Consider the following 25,743-nt stretch of genomic DNA (forward strand, 5'->3'; position numbering starts at 1 on the left):
GATTTCTGAATCATGAATTCACTGGCAACGGGAGCAGAGTGACGCCTGCTTCCAACAATGTTACGAGTTACATGATCCGTTTTTTGCAGCTCTTTCAGTAGGGCACTACAGGGAGAGAGATGGGCAGAGTGTAAACTCCACTGAAAATAGTTTCAACGTATGGAATCACTTTGGAGTTTCTGGATTTTGGATGATCTTCTCCTTTAAGATGAATACACTTACTGTAAGTAACTCTTGATGAGAACATCTGCTAAATGACAAAAATGTTTAAATGTAAATGTTTTACATACAGATCTCATATTACTGTATTGAATTGTTTGAAAAATATATACATAGTACCCGTCAAAAGTTTGGACACACCTACTCATTCAAGGATTTTTCTTTATTTTTACTATTATCTACATTGTAGAATAACAGTGAAGACATCAAAACTATGAAATAGCACATGTGAGAAATGTATCATTTGTAAAAATAAAAAAATGTATGTTACATTTTAATTTGTAAAATCAAGCAGTACTGCTTTCTCTAAGAGTGAGGCAGATGTATAGCATTTTGCTAAATAACATGATTATTTGTCTCTCTGAAATGAAACAAATGTCTATCATTGAACAACCCCATTCAATGATTAAATAGTGAAAAAACACCAATCTCTTTCATAAGCTCTTTCAACAACAAAAAGCTAATTTACCAACATTTCTGAAAATGGATATATAGCGTTTTGGAATTAAACTCTTCACCTGTAACACCAAACTAAATCAGCTAGCTTAGCTCTCCCTATGGAGGTATCTATATACCAGGCAATTACAGGTGAGCACTGGCCTGTCTTTATGACCACATCAAACAGCTAGATAGTGTTTAAAGGTGAGTAGTTTTTTACTAGGCAACCATCTGTCCCTTGATATTATAACTGAGGCAGTGGAGTCTGGAGACTGTGCAGGGAGAGGGAGGGCGAGGGAGGGGGTCAGTGAAACTATAGTGGACTGACCATCCCCCCTCAGGCTCCATAATGAACGTCATGCCCACATCCACTCTTAAATACAGGTGTATTTAAGACGTATGACAGAGCCTATCATTATACAATAGATCTTGGTTGTAGATGCATACAGCAGTGAGATGAAGAGGCAGAAGCTGAGCAGGCCTGGAGGGGCCACACAGTCCAGGCTTTCTCCTCCCTGGGTTTTGTCTGTTATATTTCTTAGAGTGGGAGTAGACCAGAAAGCAGCCCCTCTTTCCAAGAAGACAGGTAGACAGTAGAGGAACAGCTAATTAGAACACTGTGGGAGGGGGTTCAACTGTGTGAGGGGGTTCAACTGTGTGAGAGGGTTCAACTGTGTGAGGGGGTTCAACTGTGTGAGGGGGTTCAACTGTGTGAGGGGGTTCAACTGTGTGAGGGGGTTCAACTGTGTGAGGGGATTCAACTGTGTGAGGGGGTTCAACTGTGTGAGGGGATTCAACTGTGTGAGGGGGTTCAACTGTGTGATGGGGTTCAACTGTGGTTAAAGCTTGAGGAGCATGTATGATCTCATATGGTTTTAACATGTAAGACCACAGCAAGACAGGGCTATGGCCATCAATCAGCTGAGATAGAAAAAAACGATATATTGTAACCTTCATTCATACACCCACTGTTTCAAGTGACAACTGGTAGGAAACAATCCCAACTTTTACCTGGCGCATTGTGTTTTCACTCTTAACTTCAAGTGCACTTACTTTGTTAAACACAACCTCAACTTGACCCTGATAACCATTCACTATCGATGAAATACAAGCCACAAAACACAGTTCACAATAGGTACTGTGTTATCCTAAGATATATGACCCTATCAAGTACACTGGGGTCAGGTCAAACATGATACCAACAGTGCCAATCACCCTCTTGTTCTTAGAGAGAATATCTCCTCATCCTCCTCCTCATCACCCCCCCTCACCTCATTGCCCTCCTCCTCATGGTCCTCCCCCTCATCATCCTCCTCATCTTCCTCCTCCTCATCCTCCTTTTTTTGCAGAGAAAAGTCCCTGCCCACCACCCTTCTTCTCTCTCATAACCCCCCCCTCCCTCCCTCTTTCTCTCCCCCTCTCCTTCTGGTTTCTGCGGTTGGCTTTAACTGGCCCATTGTTCTTGAATCCACGAGTTCCGGAGTCTCCGCTCACAGAGGGGCTCCCAACACTGGGCACCAGCCTGTACCTGTCCTTCACCTGCACACAAAAAACACACCGGTGCTCCAGGAGACTAGAAGAAAGCTCTGTAACAGAGGCTTTAGTTCTATAAGGAATGCTTCTGTCCTCTTTCATGTAAGCCTGAACACTCGTCACCAACGTACATTCTTTCAGAGGGAGATTTATTCACAAAAGAACAGTTTGTTCAGCCTTTTCTTCTCTCCTTTCACTCCACAGTAAAGAAGGTCCCTGTTCACGGTCTTTCTTAACACAGCTGCTGTTCCCCGTCTACTAATCACTACAGTGGGGGCTCACGTGCAGAATCACCTGCAAGGCTATTCAGAATGAATGGGTGGAGACCACTGTGACACAAATGACCCAATGAAGACCAGTTACATTTGGAGTGTGAGAAAGGGGCCTCAGTTGTCAACGATCTATAGAAAATAGATACCCCCCCCCCCCACTGCTCTTTAAAATCCCCAGCCCTCTCATCCTCTAGCATCTTCTGAGGAGGAGGAGGAGGAGGAGGAGGAGGAGGAGGAGGAGGAGGAGGAGGAGGAGGAGGAGGAGGAGGAGGAGGAGGAGGAGGAGGAGGAGGAGGAGGAGGAGGAGGAGGAGGAGGAGAAAAGTGAAAGGGAGAGGAGAGAGAGAAGAGCTGAGCTTTGTCCATCTGATCAGCCAGTCCCTTTCACCCACACACGAAAAGTAATTAACCTAGTCTGGCCCAATGATGTGAGGAGATGGAAATGACCCCTGACCTCCAGAGGTCACACACAGAGGCGTCAGGGTTCTGAAGAGATCACTCTGTATCTCTATAATGACAGACTGCTGGGTAGACTACACTCACAAGTAGAACCCTCTAACAAAGACCAGTCCTCAGCCTCGGATTAAATACCCCCCCCCCCCCCCCCCCCCCCCTCCCCCAACCCACACACCCTGTGATGCTGTAACAACAACATCGTTGGTGGGGTGGACTGGCTCCATTTGCGGATTCAGCTGGGCTATTTTAGGAGAACCATAAACAACAAACAGAGTTGATGGTTAGCCTCCCCAAAGCCCCACTCCGACACCTCTCCAACACCACCCAGGAAGACAGGGGAATTTAGCACCAAGGACAGTGGCCCAACTGTGAACTGAGAAGTGTATCACTAGCCACTTTAAACAATGCCACTTAATATAATGTTTACATACCCTACATTACACATCTCATATGTATATACTGTACTCTATACACCTACTGCATCTTGCCATCTTTATGTAATACATGTATCACTAGCCACTTTAAACAATGCCACTTAATATAATGTTTACATACCCTACATTACACATCTCATATGTATATACTGTACTCTATACACCTACTGCATCTTGCCATCTTTATGTAATACATGTATCACTTGCCACTTTAAACAATGCCACTTAATATAATGTTTACATACCCTACATTACTCATCTCATATGTATATACTGTACTCGATACCATCTACTGCATCTTGCCTATGCTGTTCTGTACCATCACTCATTCATATATCTTTATGTACATATTCTTCATCCCTTTACACTTGTGTGTATAATGTTAGGTTGTGAAATTGTTAGGTTAGATTACTCGTTGGTTATTACTGCATTGTCGGAACTAGAAGCACAAGCATTTCGTTACACTCGCATTAACATCTGCTAACCATGTGTATGTGACAAATCAAATTTGATTTGATTTTGACCACTAAGGAGGGGAATGGGTATCCCCCCCAAAAACACTGCATCTTGTCTCAGAGCTGGAGACAGTAAACACAACCCTCTGCCTCCCTCTGTCCCGTCCTTCAGCCATGTAGGCTACAGTAGATCTGTATAGGTTTCTGTCCATTTGTTTTAATTCTGGATACTTGAGGTAACCACATGTTGCTGTGATTTTAACCTTTAAATTCTGCATCGCAAGTTCACACCACATATATTCAACAGTATAAATGACACAACCACAGAGCAGTTTACAACTCATACCGTTTTCATTGCAATCATTAGGCCGTTGGTTTGCATAGGAAAATGTTAATTGCCTTCAAAGCGCTCAGCGCAAAGGCTACTTACCACAGATGAAAAGTACCAGTGTCACGTGCATGGCTTTATGGTCATCCGTCAATCAATCCCCTTTGAAGTGTAGATTCAGACTGAAAATTGTACATAGACATAGTCTGGTATGAATCATTTTACACGTCAACTCAATCAATGAAGATCCGACTGAACGTTTTGATTCCACACGTATTTAAAAAGAAAAACACTATGATAAACTAATACGGCATAAGAATGTATAGGTTCCAGGTTGGAAGGTGTAATGTAATATAACAACGTTATTCAACTGTAATAAATTATTTCAGAGAGAGAAAAAATAAAACTTACACCCTTTATATCAGTAGGTTTGATCCCCGTATTTTAAATCAACTCGAATGCTGCGAGTCCCCCTGTTAAATTGAATGCGAGGTTGAGCAGAGTTAGCAGTGTGATCTGAAGTCTGGCGACCACTCTCCAAAGTTCTGTCCTGAGTCTCGTTGAATGGAAACTCCGCAACGGAGCATCTTTCGTAGGAATGGACTCGCACTTCTGGCTACTCGAGTACTGATCACGTCTGACTGGGGGGGTTGCAGATGTTTATTGTAGTGTAATAACGCCAAAACAAAAATCCACTTATGAAACGGTTTAAGCCTTGTGTGGTGTTCATGTTTTTGTTATTTACCCAATGTTCGCGGGTCTGATGGACACACAACATTATTGGCTTTTTTTAAATTAATACAGCCATAACAATTTACGTAAAAATATGTCATACTTAATACTTAGTTCATATTTGCCATTTACCTCTGCTAGATCACATTTATCAATAAAACCGCTATTCATTTTTTTAAATTAAAATTTGATTTGAAATTTTTGTTTATCTTGAACAAATATAAATGTAATAAGGTTTTCATCACTATTGATGTTTATTGCTTTGAACTGAACAAATTGGAAGGACACATTTTACAAACAGTATTTTATGGAAATGATAAATTAACCCATTGAACACAAATTAAGGCTGGTCTTCACACCACATGAGGGACAGAGTTGTACTGTGGGTGTTGCAAGTGTATTTCTTTCACTTGATGCATGTGTACTGTGTCTTCCTGCCCTTCTTGGGTCCACACACATCGCAGCGCTTCTTCTTGTTGCTACCGGCTGCAATCTAGAATGATGGAAACACTTAGTTCAGGAATTTTACTAACATCTCACTCACTCACATATATAGTTACAGCAGACCAAGGTAGGAGAGTCAGACACACACACATGAAACAACATCACTCACACTTACTTCCGGTATTGGAGTTGTTGGTTCTGTGAGTCGGGCGGATGGGGCACCAGCATCCTCCTGAATCCTACTCACGATGGCTGCAGAAGCTGTGGTCTTTGTGATATGTTGCCTCCTCTGGATTTGAGGTCTTACCAATGCCTTGCTCAGCTCCTCGAGAAAGAGCCGTCTTCTCTGGAGCTTCCCTCTGTTCCAATCTGGGTTCAATGCCATCCAGATGACAAATGCGTTTTACGCCGAGATGTCCAAGATGTTGAAGAATATCACAAGTGGCCAGCATAGGTTTCTTCTTTTGCAGCTGTAGCCAGTCACCATGTTGTCTAAATTGTCCACCCCTCCTTTTGTGGCATTATAATCAATTATGATTTAGGTTTTGATGTTCCTGGCCACATATTCTCCCATCCCTATGCAGCGCACTAATGAGTACCACCTTTTTGCCTTTCTTTGGCACATAGGACACTAGGGACGTGTCGGGCATGAACACAAACTTAGAGGAATTGATAGGCCTGTTCCGTGTATTCAACAGCTGAGTTGGAAGCTCTGGCTTGTTTTTTCGTACTATTCCTACCATTGTCAGCTTCCTCTTGAGGAGCTCCTGTCCCAGCTTGTGCGAAGTAAAAAAGTTATCGCATTTGGTGTTGCGGCCACGGAGTCCCTATGTCACGTCCAGGACAACCCGCATCCCTTGGTTCTTCTCAGAGCCTCCTCCATCTGGCTTCCCCGCATACACTTGCAAGTTCCACGCATATGATGAAGCAGCATCACAGGCAGCCCAGATCTTGATTCCATATTTTGCGGGTTTAGACGGTAAGTACTGCCTGAAAGGGCAGCGGCCCCTAAATGGCATAAGCTGCTCATCAACAGTAACGTTGGGCCCAGGGTTGTAAAACAGGGGACGTGGTCCACTTACTTGTCCCAAACTGACCTGATTGCAGCTACCTTGTCTCACTGCCGCCGAGCTGGTCTGGTGTCTCGGTTATCGAAACGGATAATCCGGGAAATAATGTAGAAGTTTTGTAGAAGAGACATTGTTGCACGGAAAAGTTCTCTGCCAGTTTCTGCATCCCACAGGGTTCTGTGGAATCCCCATTGGATCTGAAAACAACAGCAAGGATAAGAACCCCAAAGAATGCATGTAAATGAGTTTGGCCAACCTCTTACCATCTCTCTCCAAAAACATGCCTTTCCTCCAAATTAGTGCAGTCCAAAATGATTTTCTGGATGGTGTCTGGGATGAACAGTTCAAAAGAAGACTTTATGTCCTGCAGATGAGTAACCGTCATCCGTGTCAGCCCTGGTTGCATCCTTATCACATTGGCAGCCATGAGAGGTGGCTCAGTCCTTGGGCAAGAAGACAATTTCAATTTCACAATTTTTTGACATTCATATTTCTCCTCCTCCAGGCTGCTCATGAGTTGGTTGCTGACGGGCTGGTGCTGTGGCTGGCTGAGGGTCAATCTCATCTCCTTCTTCCAACTCACAGTCAGACTCCAAATTGACAGAGACAGATCCTCATATTCGGAAAATTCTTCATCTTCCAAAGTGGAAGACACTCCTTCCACACTAGCTTCTCTCTCTGCAAACATTCTTTCTAAGGCCCCCTGAGCAGAGATTATTTTTGCCATACTGATTGATTGTGGTAAGAGGAGCCCAACATGAAAAGCTATTTATTTGTTGTGTCCCTCCCCCAATGTGTACCTGGCTGGGGTAGAGTGCATGAAAATAAAGATTATTATTTTATTTTTTTTACAATCTATTGAAATAATGTATCAAAAGAATGTACTGTAATAACATTGTGCAGGTTCCCGCAATACATTGTGTAGTTTCACACACTACAAAGGGTAAAGAGTGTGAAAAAAGGCAGGGAGACAAACAGGTTATTGGTGCTATTGTATATTGAAACAGCAGGACCAGGGAGGAGGAAGACAGAGTGAGGCACACAGCAAACCTTTTTGTTACATTTTTACTTGTTTCACCTACACACACACACTCAGGTTGATTTTTATTTTATTTTTGTTAACATTGAAATGACAGAGCCAAAACCACACAATGGTTAAACATTCATTATGGTTATATATACAGTACCAGTCAAAAGTTTGAACACACATACTCAGTCAAGGGTTTTTCTTTATTTGTACTATTTTCTACATTGTAGAATAATAGTGAATAAGTCAAACTATGAAATAACACATATGGAATCATGTAGTAAACAAAAAAGTGTATATTTTATATTTGAGATTCTTCAAAGTAGCCACCCTTTGCCTTGATGACAGCTTTGCACACTCTTGGCATTCTCTCAACCAGCTTCACCTGGAATGCTTTTCCAGCAGTCTTGAAGGAGTTCCCACATATGCCGAGCACTTGTTGGCTGCTTTTCCTTCCCTCTGCTGTCCAACTTATCCCAAACCATCTCAATTGGGTTGAGGTCGGGTGATTGTGGAGGCCAGGTCATCTGAGGCAGCACTCCATCGCTCTCCTTCTTGGTCGAATAGCCCTTACACAGCCTGGAGGTGTGTTGGGTCAATATCCTGTTGAAAAACACATGATAGTCCCACTAAGCACAAACCCCATGGGATGGCGTATCGCTGCAGAATGCTGTGGTAGCCATGCTGGTTAAGTGTGCCTTGAATTCTAAATATATCACCGACAGTGTCACCAGCAAAGCACCATCACACCTCCACCTCCATGCTTCATGGTGGGAACTACACATCCGTTCACCTACTCTGCGTCTCGCAAAGACACGGCGGTTGAAACCAAAAATCTCAAATTTGGACTCATCAGACCAAAGGACAGATTTCCACCAGTCTAATGTCGATTACTCGTGTTTCTTGGCCCAAGCAAGTCTCTTCTTCTTATTGGTGTCCTCCAGCAGTGGTTTCATCGCAGCTATTCGACCATGGAGGCCTGATTCACTCAGTCTCCCCTGAACAGTTGATGTTGAGATGTTCCTGTTACTTGAACTTTGAATATTTATTTGGGCTGCAAGCTGAGGTGCAGTTAACTCTAATGAACTTATCCTCTGCGGCAGAGGTAACTCTGCGTCTTTCTTTCCTCTGGTGGTCCTCATGAGAGCCAGTTTCATCATAACGCTTGATGGTTTTTACGACTGCACTTGAAGAAACTTTAAAAGTTATTGAAATGTTCCGTATTGGCTGACCTTCATGTCTTAAAGTAATGATGGACTGTCATTTCTCTTTGCTTATTTGAGCTGTTCTTGCCATAAAATGGACTGGTATTTTACCAAATAGGGCTATCTTCTGTATACCACCCCTACCTTGTCACAACGCAACTGATTTGCTCAAAGGAAGGAAAGATATTCCACAAATGTACTTTTAACAAGGCAAACCTGTTAATTGAAAGACATTCCAGGTGACTATGTCATGAATCTGGTTGAGAGAATGCCAAGAGTGTGCAAAGCTGTCATCAAGGCAAAAGGTGGTTACTACTATATTTTTCAAATATAAAATATATTTGGATTTGTTTAACACTTTTTTGGTTACTACATGATTCCACATGTCTTAAACTCCCTGTCCCCTTTTCAGGACCCTGTCTTTCAAAGATAATTCGCAAAAATCCAAATAACTTCACAGATCTTCATTGTAAAGGGTTTAAACACTGTTTCCCATGCTTGTTAAATGCACCATAAACAATTAATGAACATGCACCTGTGGAACGGTCGTTAAGACACTAACAGCTTACAGACGGTAGGCAATTAAGGTCACAGTTATGACAATTTAGGACACTAAAGAGGCCTTTCTTCTGACTCTGAAAAACACCAAAAGAAAGATGCCCAGGGTCTCTGCTCATTTGCGTGATCGTGCATTGGGCATGCTGCAAGGAGGCATGAGGACTGCAGATGTGGCCAGGGCAATAAATTGCAATGTCCGTACAGTGAGACGCCTAAGACAGCGCTACAGGGAGACAGGACGGACAACTGATCGTCCTCACAGTGGCGTACCACGTGTAACAACACCTGCACAGGATCGGTACATCCGAACATTACACCTGGACAGGTACAGAATGGCAACAACAACTGCCGGAGTTACACCAGGAACGCACAATCCCTCCATCAGTGCTCAGACTGTCCGCAATAGGCTGAGAGAGGCTGGACTGAGGGCTTGTAGGCCTGTTGTAAGGCAGGTCCTCAACAGACATCACCGGCAACAACGTCACCTATGGGCACAAACCCACTGTCGCTGGACCAGACAGGACTGGCAAAAAGTGCTCTTCACTGACGAGTCACAGTTTTGTCTTACCAGGGGTGGTGGTCGGATACGTGTTTATCGTCGGAATGAGCGTTACACCGAGGCCTGTACTCTGCAGCGGAATCGATTTGGAGGTAGAGGGTCCGTCATGTTCTGGGGCGGTGTGTCACAGCATCATCGGACTGAGATTGTTGTCATTGCAGGCAATCTCAACGTTGTGCATTGCAGGGAAGACATCCTCCTTCCTCATGTAGTACCCTTCTTGCAGGCTCATCCTGACATGACCCTCCAGCATGACAATGCCACCAGCCATACTGCTTGTTCTGTGTGGGATTTCCTGCAAGACAGGAATGTCAGTGTTCTGCCATGGCCAGCGAAGAGCCCGGATCTCAATCCCACTGAGCACGTCTGGGACCTGTTGGATCGGAGGGTGAGGGCTAGGGCCATTTCCCCCAGAAATGTCCGTGAACTTGCAGGTGCCTTGGTGGAAGAGAGGGGTAACATCTCACAGCAAGAACTGGCAAATCTGGTGCAGTCCATGAGGAGGAGACTCACTGCAGTACTTAATGCAGCTGGTGGCCACACCAGATACTAACTGTTACTTTTGATTTTGACCACCCCCTTTGTTCAGAGACACATTATTCCATTTCTGTTAGTCACATGTCTGTGGAACTTGTTCAGTTTATGTCTCAGTTGTTGAATCTTGTTATGTTCATACAAATATTTACACATGTTAAGTTTGCTGAAAATTAAAGCAGTTGACAGTGAGAGGACCTTTCTTTTTTTAATGAGTTTATTTAATAGTGTTTAGGTCTTCACTATTATTCTACAATGTAGAAAATAATACAACATAAAGAAAAACCCTGGAATGAGTACAGTAGGTGTGTTCAAACTTTTGACTGGTACTGTATATACATATAAAACTAGTATGGTTCTTTCTAGCTGCTGAGCGGGTTTTATGACTTTTAATCAACACACACATTGCTAATACAGGTACCAAAGCTAGATGCTGCATACACTTGTGACTTTGATCATATCAAAATAGTGGGCTGAAGATACACATAATCATTTTGGCATGATTGATACACATACATGACCCCAGACACATTTGTTTGTGATAACCCGAGCGAGTCCCTTGAAGAAGTTGGGTGAAAGTTAATTATTGACAGTGACAGTGTAAAACTCCACCACATGTTTTCAGGAAGACCCTCATGTCTGTCGGAGAATAGATGCTCGTGTTGGTCACAGGAATGCGCGCTCTGGAGAGAGCGGATCAGGCTCCGTTTTATTGCTTCAGCGAACAATCCATGCTTCTCCCACGTACACACCACCTATCTACCATCACCAAACCATACTCCTTCCCAACAACAGATGGTTAGAATAATTTCCATTCAGTAGGAAGGCATATATAAAAGTGAAGTATTCTGAACATGTTACCATTTTACATATCTCCTAGTCGGCTATAGGGCGTTCATAACGGTTACACAATATGGTGTACATAATAATGCTGAAAGACCCTCCTGATATATTGTTAACTTTAGATTAAGACCCTCCTGATATATTGTTAATTTTAGATTAAGACCCTCCTGATATATTGTTAACTTTAGATTAAGACCCTCCTGATATATTGTTAATTTTAGATTAAGACCCTCCTGATATATTGTTAACTATAGATTAAGACCCTCCTGATATATTGTTAACTTTAGATTAAGACCCTCCTGATATATTGTTAATTTTAGATTAAGACCCTCCTGATATATTGTTAACTATAGATTAAGACCCTCCTGATATATTGTTAACTTTAGATTAAGACCCTCCTGATATATTGTTAACTTTAGATTAAGACCCTCCTGATATATTGTTAACTTTAGATTAAGACCCTCCTGATATATTGTTAACTTTAGATTCCCTCTCGTTCCCTCTCTGTGGCTGTGGACAGACACTATTTTTGTTCCACCTCGTCAACCTGCACCACAGTGGCGACTAATGGTTATAGTTGTTATTGTTATACGGTTATCATTATAAGGTTATTTAAAATTATGACTGATGAATTGTGCTATCCCTCTTGTTTATGTACTCTCTCTCTCTCACACACACACATATACACTTGTGAGTAAAATGGCAAGAAATATGACATGCAGTCAGTGAGAGGATAATTCTGAGGATGACGTTCCAGTCTGACTGAACAGGAGACGGGAGGAGGTAGAGGACGTTCTCTCAAGGCACACACTTAATGTTAAGGAACACACACACGCGTTGAGGAAGGTAGTAGCCTTAACGCATTCTCACAAGGTAGTCGTAAACCTTCTCTATCAAAGTTGACTCTGTAGCGCCCTCCAATGGTGCGATTCTTTTATGTTACTTTTTTCTTATTTCTTAATCAGATCAATTCTAACATTAGAGATAAAAGACAACATGAAATAGGCCTCAAGTGTGAGGCAAATAACTACTTAAAAAAAACGCCAACATTATATCAAATGTATGTTTATTTTTCATAGATGTCTTTGTCAATTATACATCAGTAGGGCTGAAATTCACATAAAAAAAAGACTTGTTTGTGTGAGCGACCGTGCGTGAGTGTTTGTTTTTGTGTGTACTGTAAATGCATGACAAACAAGTATTTTTTGCATCAATACCATTTTTGCTTACAAAAAATATAAACAGTAACATCTGTTGCTCCTCGGTATAAAACATGACTTTTTCAATACGAATGTCATATTTGACATATAGCATATAAGTATCCTACTGTAGTCAAATAAAAACAGCAGAAATTCCAGAAAGGACATTCAATTTGTAAAAACAACAAATTACTTTCTTAAAACATCCTCTCTGTATCTCAAACATCTTGCAACATTTTTCTATTTTCAATTCAAAAGTCGATCTATCTTGGAACACAAAACACAAGCTTAATTGGTTCCTATCCAGTTGTCACCTTGAACAATACACACCAAACTGGTGCAGATAGCATTGTATCAAAAAAACTTAAATTAATGAATAGGGAGTTACACTGGGCTTTGACAGACAGGCACAGATGACCTATGTAGTGCAGACCTGGGCAGAAAATAGTTGTATTTTGTAGTTTATTTGAAAACGATTAAAATACTCCAGGTAGTCAAATATACACTAAACATGTAAAGTGTTTGTCCCATGTTTCATGAGCTGAAATAAAACATCCCAGATAATCCATCCACCTGACAGGTGTGACATATCAAGAAGCTGATTCATTAAACAGCAGGATCATCACAGGTGCAATAAAAAGCCACTGTAAAATGGGAAGTTTTGTCACACAACACAAAGCCACAGATGCCTCAAGTTTTGAGGGAGTGTGCAATTGGCATGCTGACTGCAGGAATGTCCACCAGAGCTGTTGCCAGAGTAATTCATGTTAATTTCTCTACCATAAGCCACCTCCAACGTCATTTTAGAGAATTTGGCAGTACGTCCAATCGGCCTCACAACTGCAGACCACGCGTAACCATGCCAGCCCATGACCTCCACATCCGGCTTCTTCACCTGTGGGATCATCTGAGACCAGCCACCCGGACAGCTGATGAAACTGTGGGTTTGCACAACCGAAGAAGTTCTGTACAAAATGTCAGAAACCATCTCAGGGAAGCTCATCCGAGTGCTCGTCGTCCTCACCAGGGTCTTGACCTGACTGCAGTTCGGCGTCGTAACCGACTTCAGGAGGAAAATGCTCACCTTGATGGCCACTGGCAGGGGAAGTGTGCTCTTCACGGATTAATCCCGGTTTCAACTGTACCGGGCAGATGGTAGACAGCGTGTATGGCGTAGTGTGGGCAAGCGGTTTGCTGATGTCAATGTTGTGAACAGAGTGCCCAATGGTGGTGGTGGGGTTATGGTATGAGCAGGCAAAAGCTACGGACAACGAACACAATTGCATTTTATGGATGGCAATGTGACAGCACAGAGATACCGTGACGTGATCCTGAGGCCCATTGGTCGTGCCATTCATCCACCTCCATCACCTCATGTTTTCAGCATGATAATGCACGGCCCTATGTTGCAAACATCTGTACACATTTAGGTAGCTCACACCAGATAATCTGCCAGTGCCACAATGGATATCAGAAATTGTCTTCGCCAAAGTATATAAGCAAAGCCAAAAGGAGAAGGAGAACGATGAGCAACATCAAAGCACCGAGCGATGATACTGCCAAGCTCCAGCTAGCTCCATGTGCAGTGCCTACCCAGCCTTCCACAAGCACCGCCAGGATAATGGCTCCACAGCCCCCTCCACCTCTGACTGTTCCTGACGATCTTGGAACAGAGGAGACAGCCCAGGTTACCCTACACTAGTCTCGCGTTTTCTGTCCAAAAATGTTAATTTAATAGTAACTGGTTGGTAGGAACAGAGTGGCTGGTATACTCGGTTACTGCAGATACAGCATCTTGGTTCCCATTACTAACGTTCTGTGTTGGGTCCAATGCTAACGCTGACAAGGACTTCACCCAAGCTGGGTGTTCTAACTGGAAGAATGCTATTGATAGAACCAAAGGATTGGCTAGGCACGCATCAAACAAAGAGCATTTGAAATGCACTGCACTGTGGGAAAGAAAGACAAGTTTTAAGTGCTATGAGAACATCGGTGTAAACACGTGTTAATGACGGGCAGCTGGCAAGAAATCGCATGTATTTGTCGGCGATTGTGGACATCATTGTGTTCCATGTTTCAAACCAGCAACCACTGAGGGGGCAATTTGGACATGATAGAGTCATGTTCTAAGGCACTGCATCACAGTGCTAGCTGTGTCACTACAGATCCTGGTTCGATCCCAGGCTGTGTCGCACCCGGCCGCGGGTGCGACCGGAAGACCCATGAGGCGGAGCGTCGTCAGGGTTAGGGGAGGGTATGGCCCGGCCGCGATGTCCTTGTCCCATCTCGCTTTAGCGACTCTTGTGGCGGGCCGGGCGCAATGCACGCTGACACGGTTGCCAGGTGTACGGTGTTTCCTCCGACACATTGATGAGGCTGGCTTCCGGGTTAAGAGAACATTGTGTCAAGAAGCAGTACATCTTGGTGCGGTCGTGTTTCGGAGGACGCATGGCTCTTGACCTTCACCTCTCCCGAGTCCGTACGGGAGTTGCAGCGATGGGACAAGACCGTAACTAACTAAAAAATATATTATAATAAAATAAATACTGGTTTCCCCTGTTTAAAGTGGGCCTATAGGCCTAATTATAGGCTGTGCATGGCTGCATCTCACTGTAGTAGGCTGTAGACTGCATCTCACTGTAGTAGGCTGCATCTCACTGTAGTAGGCTGTAGACTGCATCTCACTGTAGTAGGCTGTAGACTGCATCTCACTGTAGTAGACTGTAGGCTGCATCTCACTGTAGTAGGCTGCATCTCACTGTAGTAGACTGTAGGCTGCATCTCACTGTAGTAGGCTGCATCTCACTGTAGTAGACTGTAGACTGCATCTCATTGTAGTAGGCTGGAGGCTGTATCTCACTGTAGTAGGTTGTAGGCTGCATCTCACTGTAGTAGGCTGTAGTCTGCATCTCACTGTAGTAGGCTGCATCTCACTGTAGTAGGCTGTAGACTGCATCTCACTGTAGTAGGCTGCATCTCACTGTAGTAGACTGTAGACTGCATCTCACTGTAGTAGACTGTACGCTGCATCTCACTGTAGTAGGCTGTAGACTGCATCTCACTGTAGTAGGCTGTAGACTGTATCTCACTGTAGTAGACTGTACGCTGCATCTCACTGTAGTAGGCTGTAGACTGCATCTCACTGTAGTAGACTGTAGACTGTATCTCACTGTAGTAGGCTGTAGACTGCATCTCACTGTAGTAGACTGTAGACTGCATCTCACTGTAGTAGACTGTAGACTGCATCTCACTGTAGTAGGCTGTAGACTGTATCTCACTGTAGTAGACTGTAGACTGTATCTCACTGTAGTAGACTGTAGATGCATCTCACTGTAGAAGGCTGTAGACTACATCTCACTGTAGTAGACTGTAGACTACATCTCACTGTAGTAGACTGTAGACTACATCTCACTGTAGTAGTCTGCATCTCACTGTAGTAGGCTGTAGACTGCATCTCACTGTAGTAGGCTGTAGACTGCATCTCACTGTAGTAGGCTGTAGACTACATCTCACTGTAGTAGGCTGTAGATGCATCTCACTGTAGTAGGCTGCATCTCACTGTAGTAGGCTGTAGACTACATCTCACTGTAGTAGACTGTAGACTACATCTCACTGTAGTAGTCTGCATCTCACTGTAGTAGGCTGTAGACTGCATCTCACTGTAGTAGGCTGTAGACTACATCTCACTGTAGTAGTCTGCATCTCACTGTAGTAGGCTGTAGGCTGCATCTCACTGTAGTAGGCTGTAGACTACATCTCACTGTAGTAGACTGTACGCTGCATCTCACTGTAGTAGGCTGTAGACTGTATCTCACTGTAGTAGGCTGTAGACTGCATCTCACTGTAGTAGGCTGTAGACTGCATCTCACTGTAGTAGGCTGTAGACTGTATCTCACTGTAGTAGGCTGTAGACTGTATCTCACTGTAGTAGGCTGTATCTCACTGTAGTAGACTGTAGACTGCATCTCACTGTAGTAGGCTGTAGACTGCATCTCACTGTAGTAGGCTGTAGACTGTATCTCACTGTAGTAGGCTGTAGACTACATCTCACTGTAGTAGGCTGTAGACTACATCTCACTGTAGTAGACTGTACGCTGCATCTCACTGTAGTAGGCTGTAGACTACATCTCACTGTAGTAGGCTGTAGACTGTATCTCACTGTAGTAGGCTGTAGACTGCATCTCACTGTAGTAGGCTGTAGACTACATCTCACTGTAGTAGACTGTAGACTGTATCTCACTGTAGTAGGCTGTAGACTACATCTCACTGTAGTAGACTGTAGACTGTATCTCACTGTAGTAGGCTGTAGACTGTATCTCACTGTAGTAGGCTGTAGACTACATCTCACTGTAGTAGACTGTAGACTGTATCTCACTGTAGTAGGCTGTAGACTACATCTCACTGTAGTAGGCTGTAGACTGTATCTCACTGTAGTAGGCTGCATCTCACTGTAGTAGGCTGCATCTCACTGTAGTAGGCTGTAGACTACATCTCACTGTAGTAGGCTGTAGACTGCATCTCACTGTAGTAGGCTGTAGACTGTATCTCACTGTAGTAGGCTGTAGACTACATCTCACTGTAGTAGGCTGTAGACTACATCTCACTGTAGTAGACTGTAGACTGTATCTCACTGTAGTAGGCTGTAGACTACATCTCACTGTAGTAGGCTGCATCTCACTGTAGTAGGCTGCATCTCACTGTAGTAGGCTGTAGACTACATCTCACTGTAGTAGGCTGTAGACTACATCTCACTGTAGTAGGCTGTAGACTGTATCTCACTGTAGTAGGCTGTAGACTGCATCTCACTGTAGTAGACTGTAGACTGCATCTCACTGTAGTAGTCTACATCTCACTGTAGTAGTCTGCATCTCACTGTAGTAGTCTGCATCTCACTGTAGTAGTCTGCATCTCACTGTAGTAGTCTGCATCTCACTGTAGTAGGCTGTAGACTGCATCTCACTGTAGTAGGCTGCATCTCACTGTAGTAGGCTGTAGACTGCATCTCACAGTCTACAGTAACAAAATATGGCTAGTAGGTGTCGAAATTAAATATTACAAAACTGCCTTCATGAACCAACTACAGCCAAGGTAGGTGGAATATCATGTTAGTTTGTATTCTTAGTAACCTATCCCTTTAAAGATGGTATAGTGTGCGTTTGAAATAAGAACACTTCCCCTCAGATGGACAAAGATGGTTCGAAGGTGTTTTTGCTAAGCATCCAACTTGCTGTTTGCAAATGGCTTTGAATTCCTCTGCAGTATTTTCAGGCATCATAAAATGAATTTCAGCTTTCATCGTTTTCAGTGGCTCGTTGAAAGAGTCATCACAATTTATTTATACTTACCTGTACAAAATATAATTGTTTAATTGGCTTGACTTGATTATGTACACCTGGGGCGATGGACATTAAGGAGACTGGACATTTACTAAATGTTCAGATAGAAATGTATTGTGTAGATCAAATATGATTGTGATATAGATTGGAATAGTATAGAAGATTGTATTCATTCTATTTCTATCTTCAGCATGCAGTTCTAGATACAGCCCTGCCATTAGTTGAAGACAGCCAATCCAACATACAGTTCCAGATACAGCCCTGCTATTAGTTGAAGACAGCCAATCCAACATACAGTTCTAGATACAGCCCTGCCATTAGTTGAAGACAGCCAATCCAACATACAGTTCCAGATACAGCCCTGTCATTAGTTGAAGACAGCCAATCCAACATACAGTTCCAGATACAGCCCTGCTATTAGTTGAAGACAGCCAATCCAACATACAGTTCCAGATACAGCCCTGTCATTAGTTGAAGACAGCCAATCCAACATGAGGTTCTAGATACAGCCCTGCCATTAGTTGAAGACAGCCAATCCAACATACAGTTCCAGATACAGCCCTGCTATTAGTTGAAGACAGCCAATCCAACATGAGGTTCTAGATACAGCCCTGCCATTAGTTGAAGACAGACAATCCAACATGAGGTTCTAGATACAGCCCTGTCATTAGTTGAAGACAGCCAATCCAACATACAGTTCTAGATACAGCCCTGTCATTAGTTGAAGACAGCCAATCCAACATACAGTTCTAGATACAGCCCTGTCATTAGTTGAAGACAGACAATCCAACATACAGTTCTAGATACAGCCCTGCTATTAGTTGAAGACAGCCAATCCAACATGAGGTTCTAGATACAGCCCTGCTATTAGTTGAAGACAGCCAATCCAACATACAGTTCTAGATACAGCCCTGTCATTAGTTGAAGACAGCCAATCCAACATACAGTTCTAGATACAGCCCTGTCATTAGTTGAAGACAGCCAATCCAACATGAGGTTCTAGATACAGCCCTGCCATTAGTAGAAGACAGCCAATCCAACATGAGGTTCTAGATACAGCCCTGCCATTAGTAGAAGACAGCCAATCCAACATGAGGTTCTAGATACAGCCCTGCCAATCCAATAGTTTCAGAAAAGTAGTCACTGAGATCTGTATTCAAATATTTGTTTTAAGTAGTTGATTTCTCAGATCTGTATTGAAATAGGTTTAAAAAGTAATCACTTTCTGACATATGTTTTAAAAAGTAGTTATTTGTTGGGATCTGTATTCAAATAGTTATAAAAATTCGATTTGCTGATTCACGGACCATCTGGTTGACACAGCCCAACCTGCGTTAACCGGAGCGCACTGGCAATCAGCGCGCATAGGGAGCAGCGCGAGCAGCGACAACGTCATCGAGTCATCCAAAAACATGGCAGACATTGGATGAATGTCTGCCATGTTAGATGTTAAAACCTTCGGCTGTGAGTGGAAATAAAACCAGCCTCAGCGACAATTATTTGAATAATTCAATGGATGTTCTGTGCACCAAGGTGATGTCTAAAGTTTCAAATCTGACTTCTCTACGTGGTCGTCTATGGAAATTGTTTTTCTGGGCCAGACGTTAGTTAAACGGCGGTACCGAAGTAAGACTGTAGGAGCAGTCGAAATGGTGATTTGAGACCGGAACCCTGGCTCTTTGATTCAGAAAGAGTTGCTGAGTTCTAATGGACTATATGAGTATAGTACACATGACCGTGTTCCCCTCGCTAACATTTGCTGTACTTATTTTATTTTGTAAAACATTTTTATTCAATTCATTTCACATTTTACAGAGGGAGAACGGAAATAAAGCACCAGTGGAATATAGTTTTTTTCTCCCCTACATCGTTCAATAACACATTATCAGTTGCAGTTGTTGTATGTCTGCACCTGCTTTCGTATGGCCTCCCTAGCGTCCGTGGCGTTCCTCTCCAGCTCTCCTAGCTCGGTGTGCTGGTCCAGCATTCTCTGCTCGTTATTACGAAACTTCCTCTCAAGCTCTGAAACAGAACAGCAGAAAACTCATTATAGGAAGACAAACAGAGACATTAATTAAAAAGATGTGTCCCAAATGATGCCCTGTTCCCTATATAATGCACTGCTTTGGAGCCGAGCCCAACGGGCCCTGGTCAAAACTGTTGTTCTATGTAGAGAACTTCCCGTTCACACTTACAAGCACATCTACATTCAAAACCAAAGACACCATGCTGATATGCCGTGTTCATGGAATACTTTACAGCCATGACTTCACTTTATGGTTCCATACGGCTCTATGTTGGCTACGTATAGCATCTCATATGTCAGGTTTCAGAGGGCAGGACGGTACACACTCCGTAGGGTTTCTATGCCCTTGTCGGCCTTAGTGAGCAGGTCTTCAGCCTCCTTCTTGATCTCCTTGGCCCTCTGGTTGACGTTCCCCAGGTCCCCAGAGGCCCCACCCAGAGAGTCCACCTTAATCTGCAGGTCTTTGTACAGATCCTCCGTCTCATTCAGCCTCTGGATCACAACACAGAGACGCACACAGCTATTCATCATCAACCACACACACAGCTACAAATCAACAAACACACACACAACTACACATAAACAATCACATACACACTCCCCGCCCCTGTCGTTAGGCTTTAAATACACCTACACATCAACAACCACACACACAACTACACATAAACAATCACACACGACCCGCCCCTGTTGTTAGGCTTTAAATTCAACTACACGTCCACAACTACAGACACGGCTACAAATTCACAACTACACACATGGCTACACACACGGCTACACACACAGCTACACATCCACAACTACACACACGGCTACACACACAGCTACACATCCACAACTACACACACGGCTACACATCCACAACTACACACACAGCTACACATCCACAACTACACACACAGCTACACATCCACAACTACACACCAACAACCACACACACAACTACACATCAACAACCACACACACAACCACACATCAACAACCACACACACAACCACACATCAACAACCACACACACAACTACACATCAACAACCACACACACAAATACACATCGACAACCACACACACAACTACACATCAACAACCACACCCACAACTACACATCAACAACCACAACTACACATCAACAACCACACACACACAACTACACATCAACAACCACACACACAACTACACATCAACAACCACACACACAACTACACATCAACAACCACACATCAACAACCACACACACAACTACACATCAACAACCACACACACAACTACACATCAACAACCACAACTACACATCAACAACCACACACACATCAACATATTGTAGCAAAACGAGGAAACAGACACACTCATCCATAGACACACATGCTTATGCACACACACACACGCACGCACGCACACACACACACACACACACACACACACACACACACACACACACACACACACACACACACACACACACACACACACACACACACACACACACACACACACACACACACACACACACACACACACACACACACACACACACACACACACACACACACACACACACACACACACACACACACACACACACACACACACACACACACACACACACACACACACACACCTGCTCCAGTCCCAATGCTGCATGGCTGGCATTTGTGGCCTGGTTCTTGACATGTTGGGCCATCTCCATGTTTTGATCTATCTTGTCCTGTAGTTCCTCCACCCTCATGGACAGGTTGGCCAGTCGCATCATAGCACCCATTTGATTGGTCTCCAGATGCTGAAGGTTCTCTTCCACCTGAGAAGTGGGAAAAAGCACACAACAAGTAGGGACATATCAGACTGAGAAACACACACACACACACACACACACACACACACACACACACACACACACACACACACACACACACACACACACACACACACACACACACACACACACACGGCGATGTGGCTGTGGAGAGCTGTGTACCGTTGCGGTGGCGTTTCTGGTGCTGTTCAGGTTGTTCAGGGCACGGTCCAGGGCTTTGGTTGCTTTCTGAATGGCTTTCTCAGACGCCTCCAACGCCTGCTTAGTCCTGTTGGCTGTGTCCTTCACTCCTTCTGCTCGTGTCCTACAAACACATACAGGACAAGTGAAAAATGTGATGTACAAAATATACAAATAATACAAATTTCCCTCATTAAAATGCAAATCAATTTGTAACATTTTTGACATGCGTTTTTTCTGGATTTTGTTGTTGTTATTCTGTCTCTCACTGTTCAAATAAACCTACCATTAAAATTATAGACTGATCATTTCTTTGTCAGTGGGCAAACGTACAAAATCAGCAGGAGATCAGATACTTTTTTCCATCACTGTATGTAGTAGACTGAGAGCTCTGCTCTGCTACGAAAACATACTGAAAGGTTATGACCGCAGAGTTTCTAAACCCAGAGGCGCAACATCGCGAAACTTCCGGGAATGCTTGCAAAACAGATCAAACAGACCAGACCAGGATTTGGAGGTCGAGAATTCAACGAGAGAAGTGAAAAATTCTTCCTTAGCTGTTCATTTTCTTGAAATGTAAAGGTAGAATCTAGACTGGAGCCAATGTCTTAAGTAGTTGAATATGTTATTATTACAATCACATGAAAGTGACAAACTGACATGTTTTCATTTTAGTCAAAAACAACGTTATATCGAAGGAGTGCCTTTGAGTTGACGGGCTGCACATGTGCAGTTCGGCGCGAGACGACTGTTACAGCGAGGATGTATTTCTATACATGAGCTAAGCTACACTGAACAAAAATGTGAAAGCAACATGTAGAGTGCTGGTCCCACATTTTATGAGATGAAATTTTAAAAAATCACAGAAATTTTCCATACGCACAAAAAGCTTATTTCTCATAAATATTGTGAACAAATTTGCTTATATCCTTGTTAGTAATCATTTTATCATTTTTCAAGATAATCCATCCACCTGGCATATCAAGAAGCTGATTTAACAGCATGATCATAACACAGGTGTACCTTGTGCTGGGGACAACTGTCACGCCCTGACCATAGAGAGCCTTTTAATTCTCTATTTAGGTTATGTCGGGGTGTGACTAGGGTGGGTGATCTAGTATGTTTATGTCTATGTTGGCCTGGTATGGTTCCCAATCAGAGGCAGCTGTTTATCGTTGTCTCTGATTGGGGATCATATTTAGGCAACCATTTCCTTACTTTGTTTTGTGGGATCTTGTATCTGTGTAGTTGCCTGTGAGCACTGCTTGAGCTTCACGTTTCGTTTGCCGTTTATTGTTTTGTGCGTTTCACTAATAAAGATGTGGAACCCAGATCACGCTGCACGTTGGTCTGAGTATGACAGTTCGTACAACGAGCGTGACAACAACAATGGGCTGAGGAGTATTTATGTCTTTAATAAGGCACTTTTGTGGGGAAAAACTAATTCTAATTGGCTGGGCCTAGCTCCCCAGTGGGTGGGGCTGGCTCCCAAGTGGATGGGCCTATGCCAGGCCCACCTATGGCTGCACCCGTGCCCAGTCATGTGAAATCCATAGAATAAGGCCATATGAATTTATTTCAATTGACTGATTTCCTAAACAGTAACTAAGCAAAATCTTTGAAATGGTTGCATTTTGCATTTATATTTTTGTTCAGTATAGTTAATGTTGCTATGACATCGCCTACAAGTGTAATCTGGTATATCTATTGGAGATTTAGCCTTTCATACTGTACTGTTAGCATACGGTCTTTGCTATGATTCTCTCTCTGTGCATTTCCTGTCTTCCATTTTATGTCACAGAGTAACTACCGGGAACAGAAGACAAAGATCGGAAGTATAATTTACATAGGTCTATGGGCTCTATTTTCGGCGGCGCTAGTGTCAAACGCACGGAATTCCGACCAGTAAAAGCCAGCGCTCTGCTATTTTCCAACCCTTGTGCCAGGGTTGGTAATTTACCTGTTTTATATCAGCTTGCTTTCACTGAGGTGGGAAGGGTGGAAATATTTGAGGCGTGTCCTTAAAAGCATGCGCCAATGTTCCAACTTCAAGCAGTGCTACCCGTGATATTTAAGACTCACCAAAAGCTGTAGAAAATAGAAAATGTAGAAAATAGTCCAAATAAAGAAAAACACTTGAATGAGTAGGTGTTCTAAAACTTTAGACCGGTAGTGTACAACTTGAAGCAACCACATATTTAGCCATGGAGAACATTCTGATTGGCCTGTGAGGAGCGAAGCATTGACCACACCCACAACTTGTTTACCCAGCCCTTTCACACCTCCGCCAGCTACTGTGGTCATAATTCCGGTTGTGAAAATGAAGAAAAAAAAAGATTTCCCGACACACCCCAGAATCTACACTGCTACTGCATGGGCTAAGATTTACTATTGCATTAGGTTTGTTAACATGGAGCCCTATAGGTCTAAGTCTAATATGCCTCCTGATGTCTCTTTCTCCCTCTGTCTTACTTGGCATCCTTAGCTCTGTTGAGCAGCTCCTTGGCCCGGTGGAGTTGCTGGGAGGTGTGGTTGAAGACCCCCTGTACATCTGTCAGGTTGCTGATGTGGTCTTTGATCTGCTGGACAACAGTGTCCAGAGTGGTTCTGTTCACAGGCAGAGATATAGCCAGCACCTGCTGTGCCACCTTCTCTATGCTCTCTGGGTCCGCACCCTCCTCTGTACACAACACACCATGATCAAATGAATATCATAAGAAGTGTCCAAAGAGAGAGAGAGAAATATGTATTTTTTTTTTAATTAAATGTTTTCTGGAAGGTTAATGGCATTAACAAACCAGTCAGGAAATATTTGATCTTCTGAATTAATTCCTTGAGTTTCTTATTAGAGTTTTCAAAGAAGTCCTTATTCTTCTTGGCGTTGTCCAAGTTGTCCAAGGCTTGACTTTTAACGTCCTGGGTCAGCATAGCTATGTCATGGAGCTGGAAACGTAACACAGAGGATTACTGAAAAACACACTGCGTATGGAACACTATATATAAAACATGCTGTGTTTAGACTCACAAAGACACTGACAAATATATAATATAACCTCCTTCAGGTAACTTGAACAGCAGGTCAGTGATTCAGCTTATACTGAGGCACATGCATGCAGAGGTATAGTTAGTGCCTATAAAGAGTGAGGCAGACATACCTTCTTCACCAGGCCCCGGATGTCTTCACTGGCAGCCGTCAGGTTGTCACTGACATCACTGGCGTGTTTCAGTCCCTTTAGGGAGACGCTCACAGTCCCCTTACACCCGTCCCCTCCACACACCCGCTGACCGCCATCGTCACGACAACCAGCACCCCCACACGGGCTGTAATGACATGTGCCATTGGAGCTGGTGTTGGAATGGCCACCACATACCTGGGAGGAAAAACACAGAGAACAGGTCGGGTCAGTGTCCGACACAGACAGAGGGCTACGAGTCACACATCCGGGGCAGGGATGCTGTAACGTTTATTTACAGGTGAAATCAACACATCGTGACAGGTATGTCTGTCAGTTAGACACATGTCTGTCAGACATGACACATGTCTGTCAGTTAGAACTACACGTCAGACAGGAATGACCATCTTGCTAATTCTTTAAAAAAAATAAAACCAGCCCTTTACCACACAACACAGCCAAGATAGCTGTTTCTGCTGACTGTTAGGCATTGTCCTCGCAGCCATCAGCACAATCTATAACTACTCAGACCCAAAACAAGCTTCCCTTTAGAATACAGAGAAGAACCCACTATATTGTCCCCTATATGCCCTCTTTATACCCGGTGGCTCAGGTGGTGGACTTTCTCGTCTACATCTTGGGCTTTGTCCTGTAGCTCTGACAGTGATTTCTTCTGGGCTGCCGCCGTGCGCAGGAACACATCCCTCGTCTTGTTAAGAAGGTCCTCAGTGTGTGAGCGTGTGGCTTTAGACTCCTCGACGGGGCTGAAGGGACCAGACACTGAGGCGCTGCACTTCTGGTGAGCTTCCTGGGACCCACGGTAGTACTTCTTCACATTGTCAAACTGATCTAGGATGGAGGAGGAGGACCAGGGCAAAACAAATGTGTGAAAGAGTAAAAAGGTGCAGAGGCTA

At 43.6% G+C, this 25,743-nt stretch overlaps 2 protein-coding genes across 3 annotated transcripts in view; both read right to left on the reverse strand.

Moving 5' to 3' along the window:
• Positions 1 to 4,667, reverse strand: part of LOC129861256 (laminin subunit beta-2-like) — a 73,380-nt gene extending 68,713 nt beyond the window's left edge. The window contains exons 1-2 of the mRNA XM_055932505.1: positions 4,546 to 4,667; positions 4,237 to 4,316 (exon numbers count right to left, since the gene is read on the reverse strand). Of these exons, the coding sequence (XP_055788480.1) occupies positions 4,237 to 4,267 (31 nt within the window). The 5' untranslated portion in view covers positions 4,268 to 4,316; positions 4,546 to 4,667. The remainder of the gene's footprint in view (positions 1 to 4,236; positions 4,317 to 4,545) is intronic.
• Positions 4,668 to 19,391: 14,724 nt separating this feature from the next.
• LOC129861255 (laminin subunit beta-2-like) overlaps positions 19,392 to 25,743 on the reverse strand; it is a 73,615-nt gene continuing 67,263 nt past the window's right edge. For both annotated transcript variants that reach the window (XM_055932504.1, XM_055932503.1), the window contains exons 28-35: positions 25,431 to 25,678; positions 24,812 to 25,027; positions 24,455 to 24,599; positions 24,129 to 24,336; positions 21,639 to 21,780; positions 21,285 to 21,461; positions 19,994 to 20,159; positions 19,392 to 19,663 (exon numbers count right to left, since the gene is read on the reverse strand). In XM_055932504.1, coding sequence (XP_055788479.1) covers positions 19,527 to 19,663; positions 19,994 to 20,159; positions 21,285 to 21,461; positions 21,639 to 21,780; positions 24,129 to 24,336; positions 24,455 to 24,599; positions 24,812 to 25,027; positions 25,431 to 25,678 — 1,439 coding nt within the window. In that variant the 3' untranslated portion in view covers positions 19,392 to 19,526. The remainder of the gene's footprint in view (positions 19,664 to 19,993; positions 20,160 to 21,284; positions 21,462 to 21,638; positions 21,781 to 24,128; positions 24,337 to 24,454; positions 24,600 to 24,811; positions 25,028 to 25,430; positions 25,679 to 25,743) is intronic.

This window comes from Salvelinus fontinalis, chromosome 8, assembly GCF_029448725.1.
Source record: "Salvelinus fontinalis isolate EN_2023a chromosome 8, ASM2944872v1, whole genome shotgun sequence".
NCBI lineage: Eukaryota > Metazoa > Chordata > Actinopteri > Salmoniformes > Salmonidae > Salvelinus > Salvelinus fontinalis.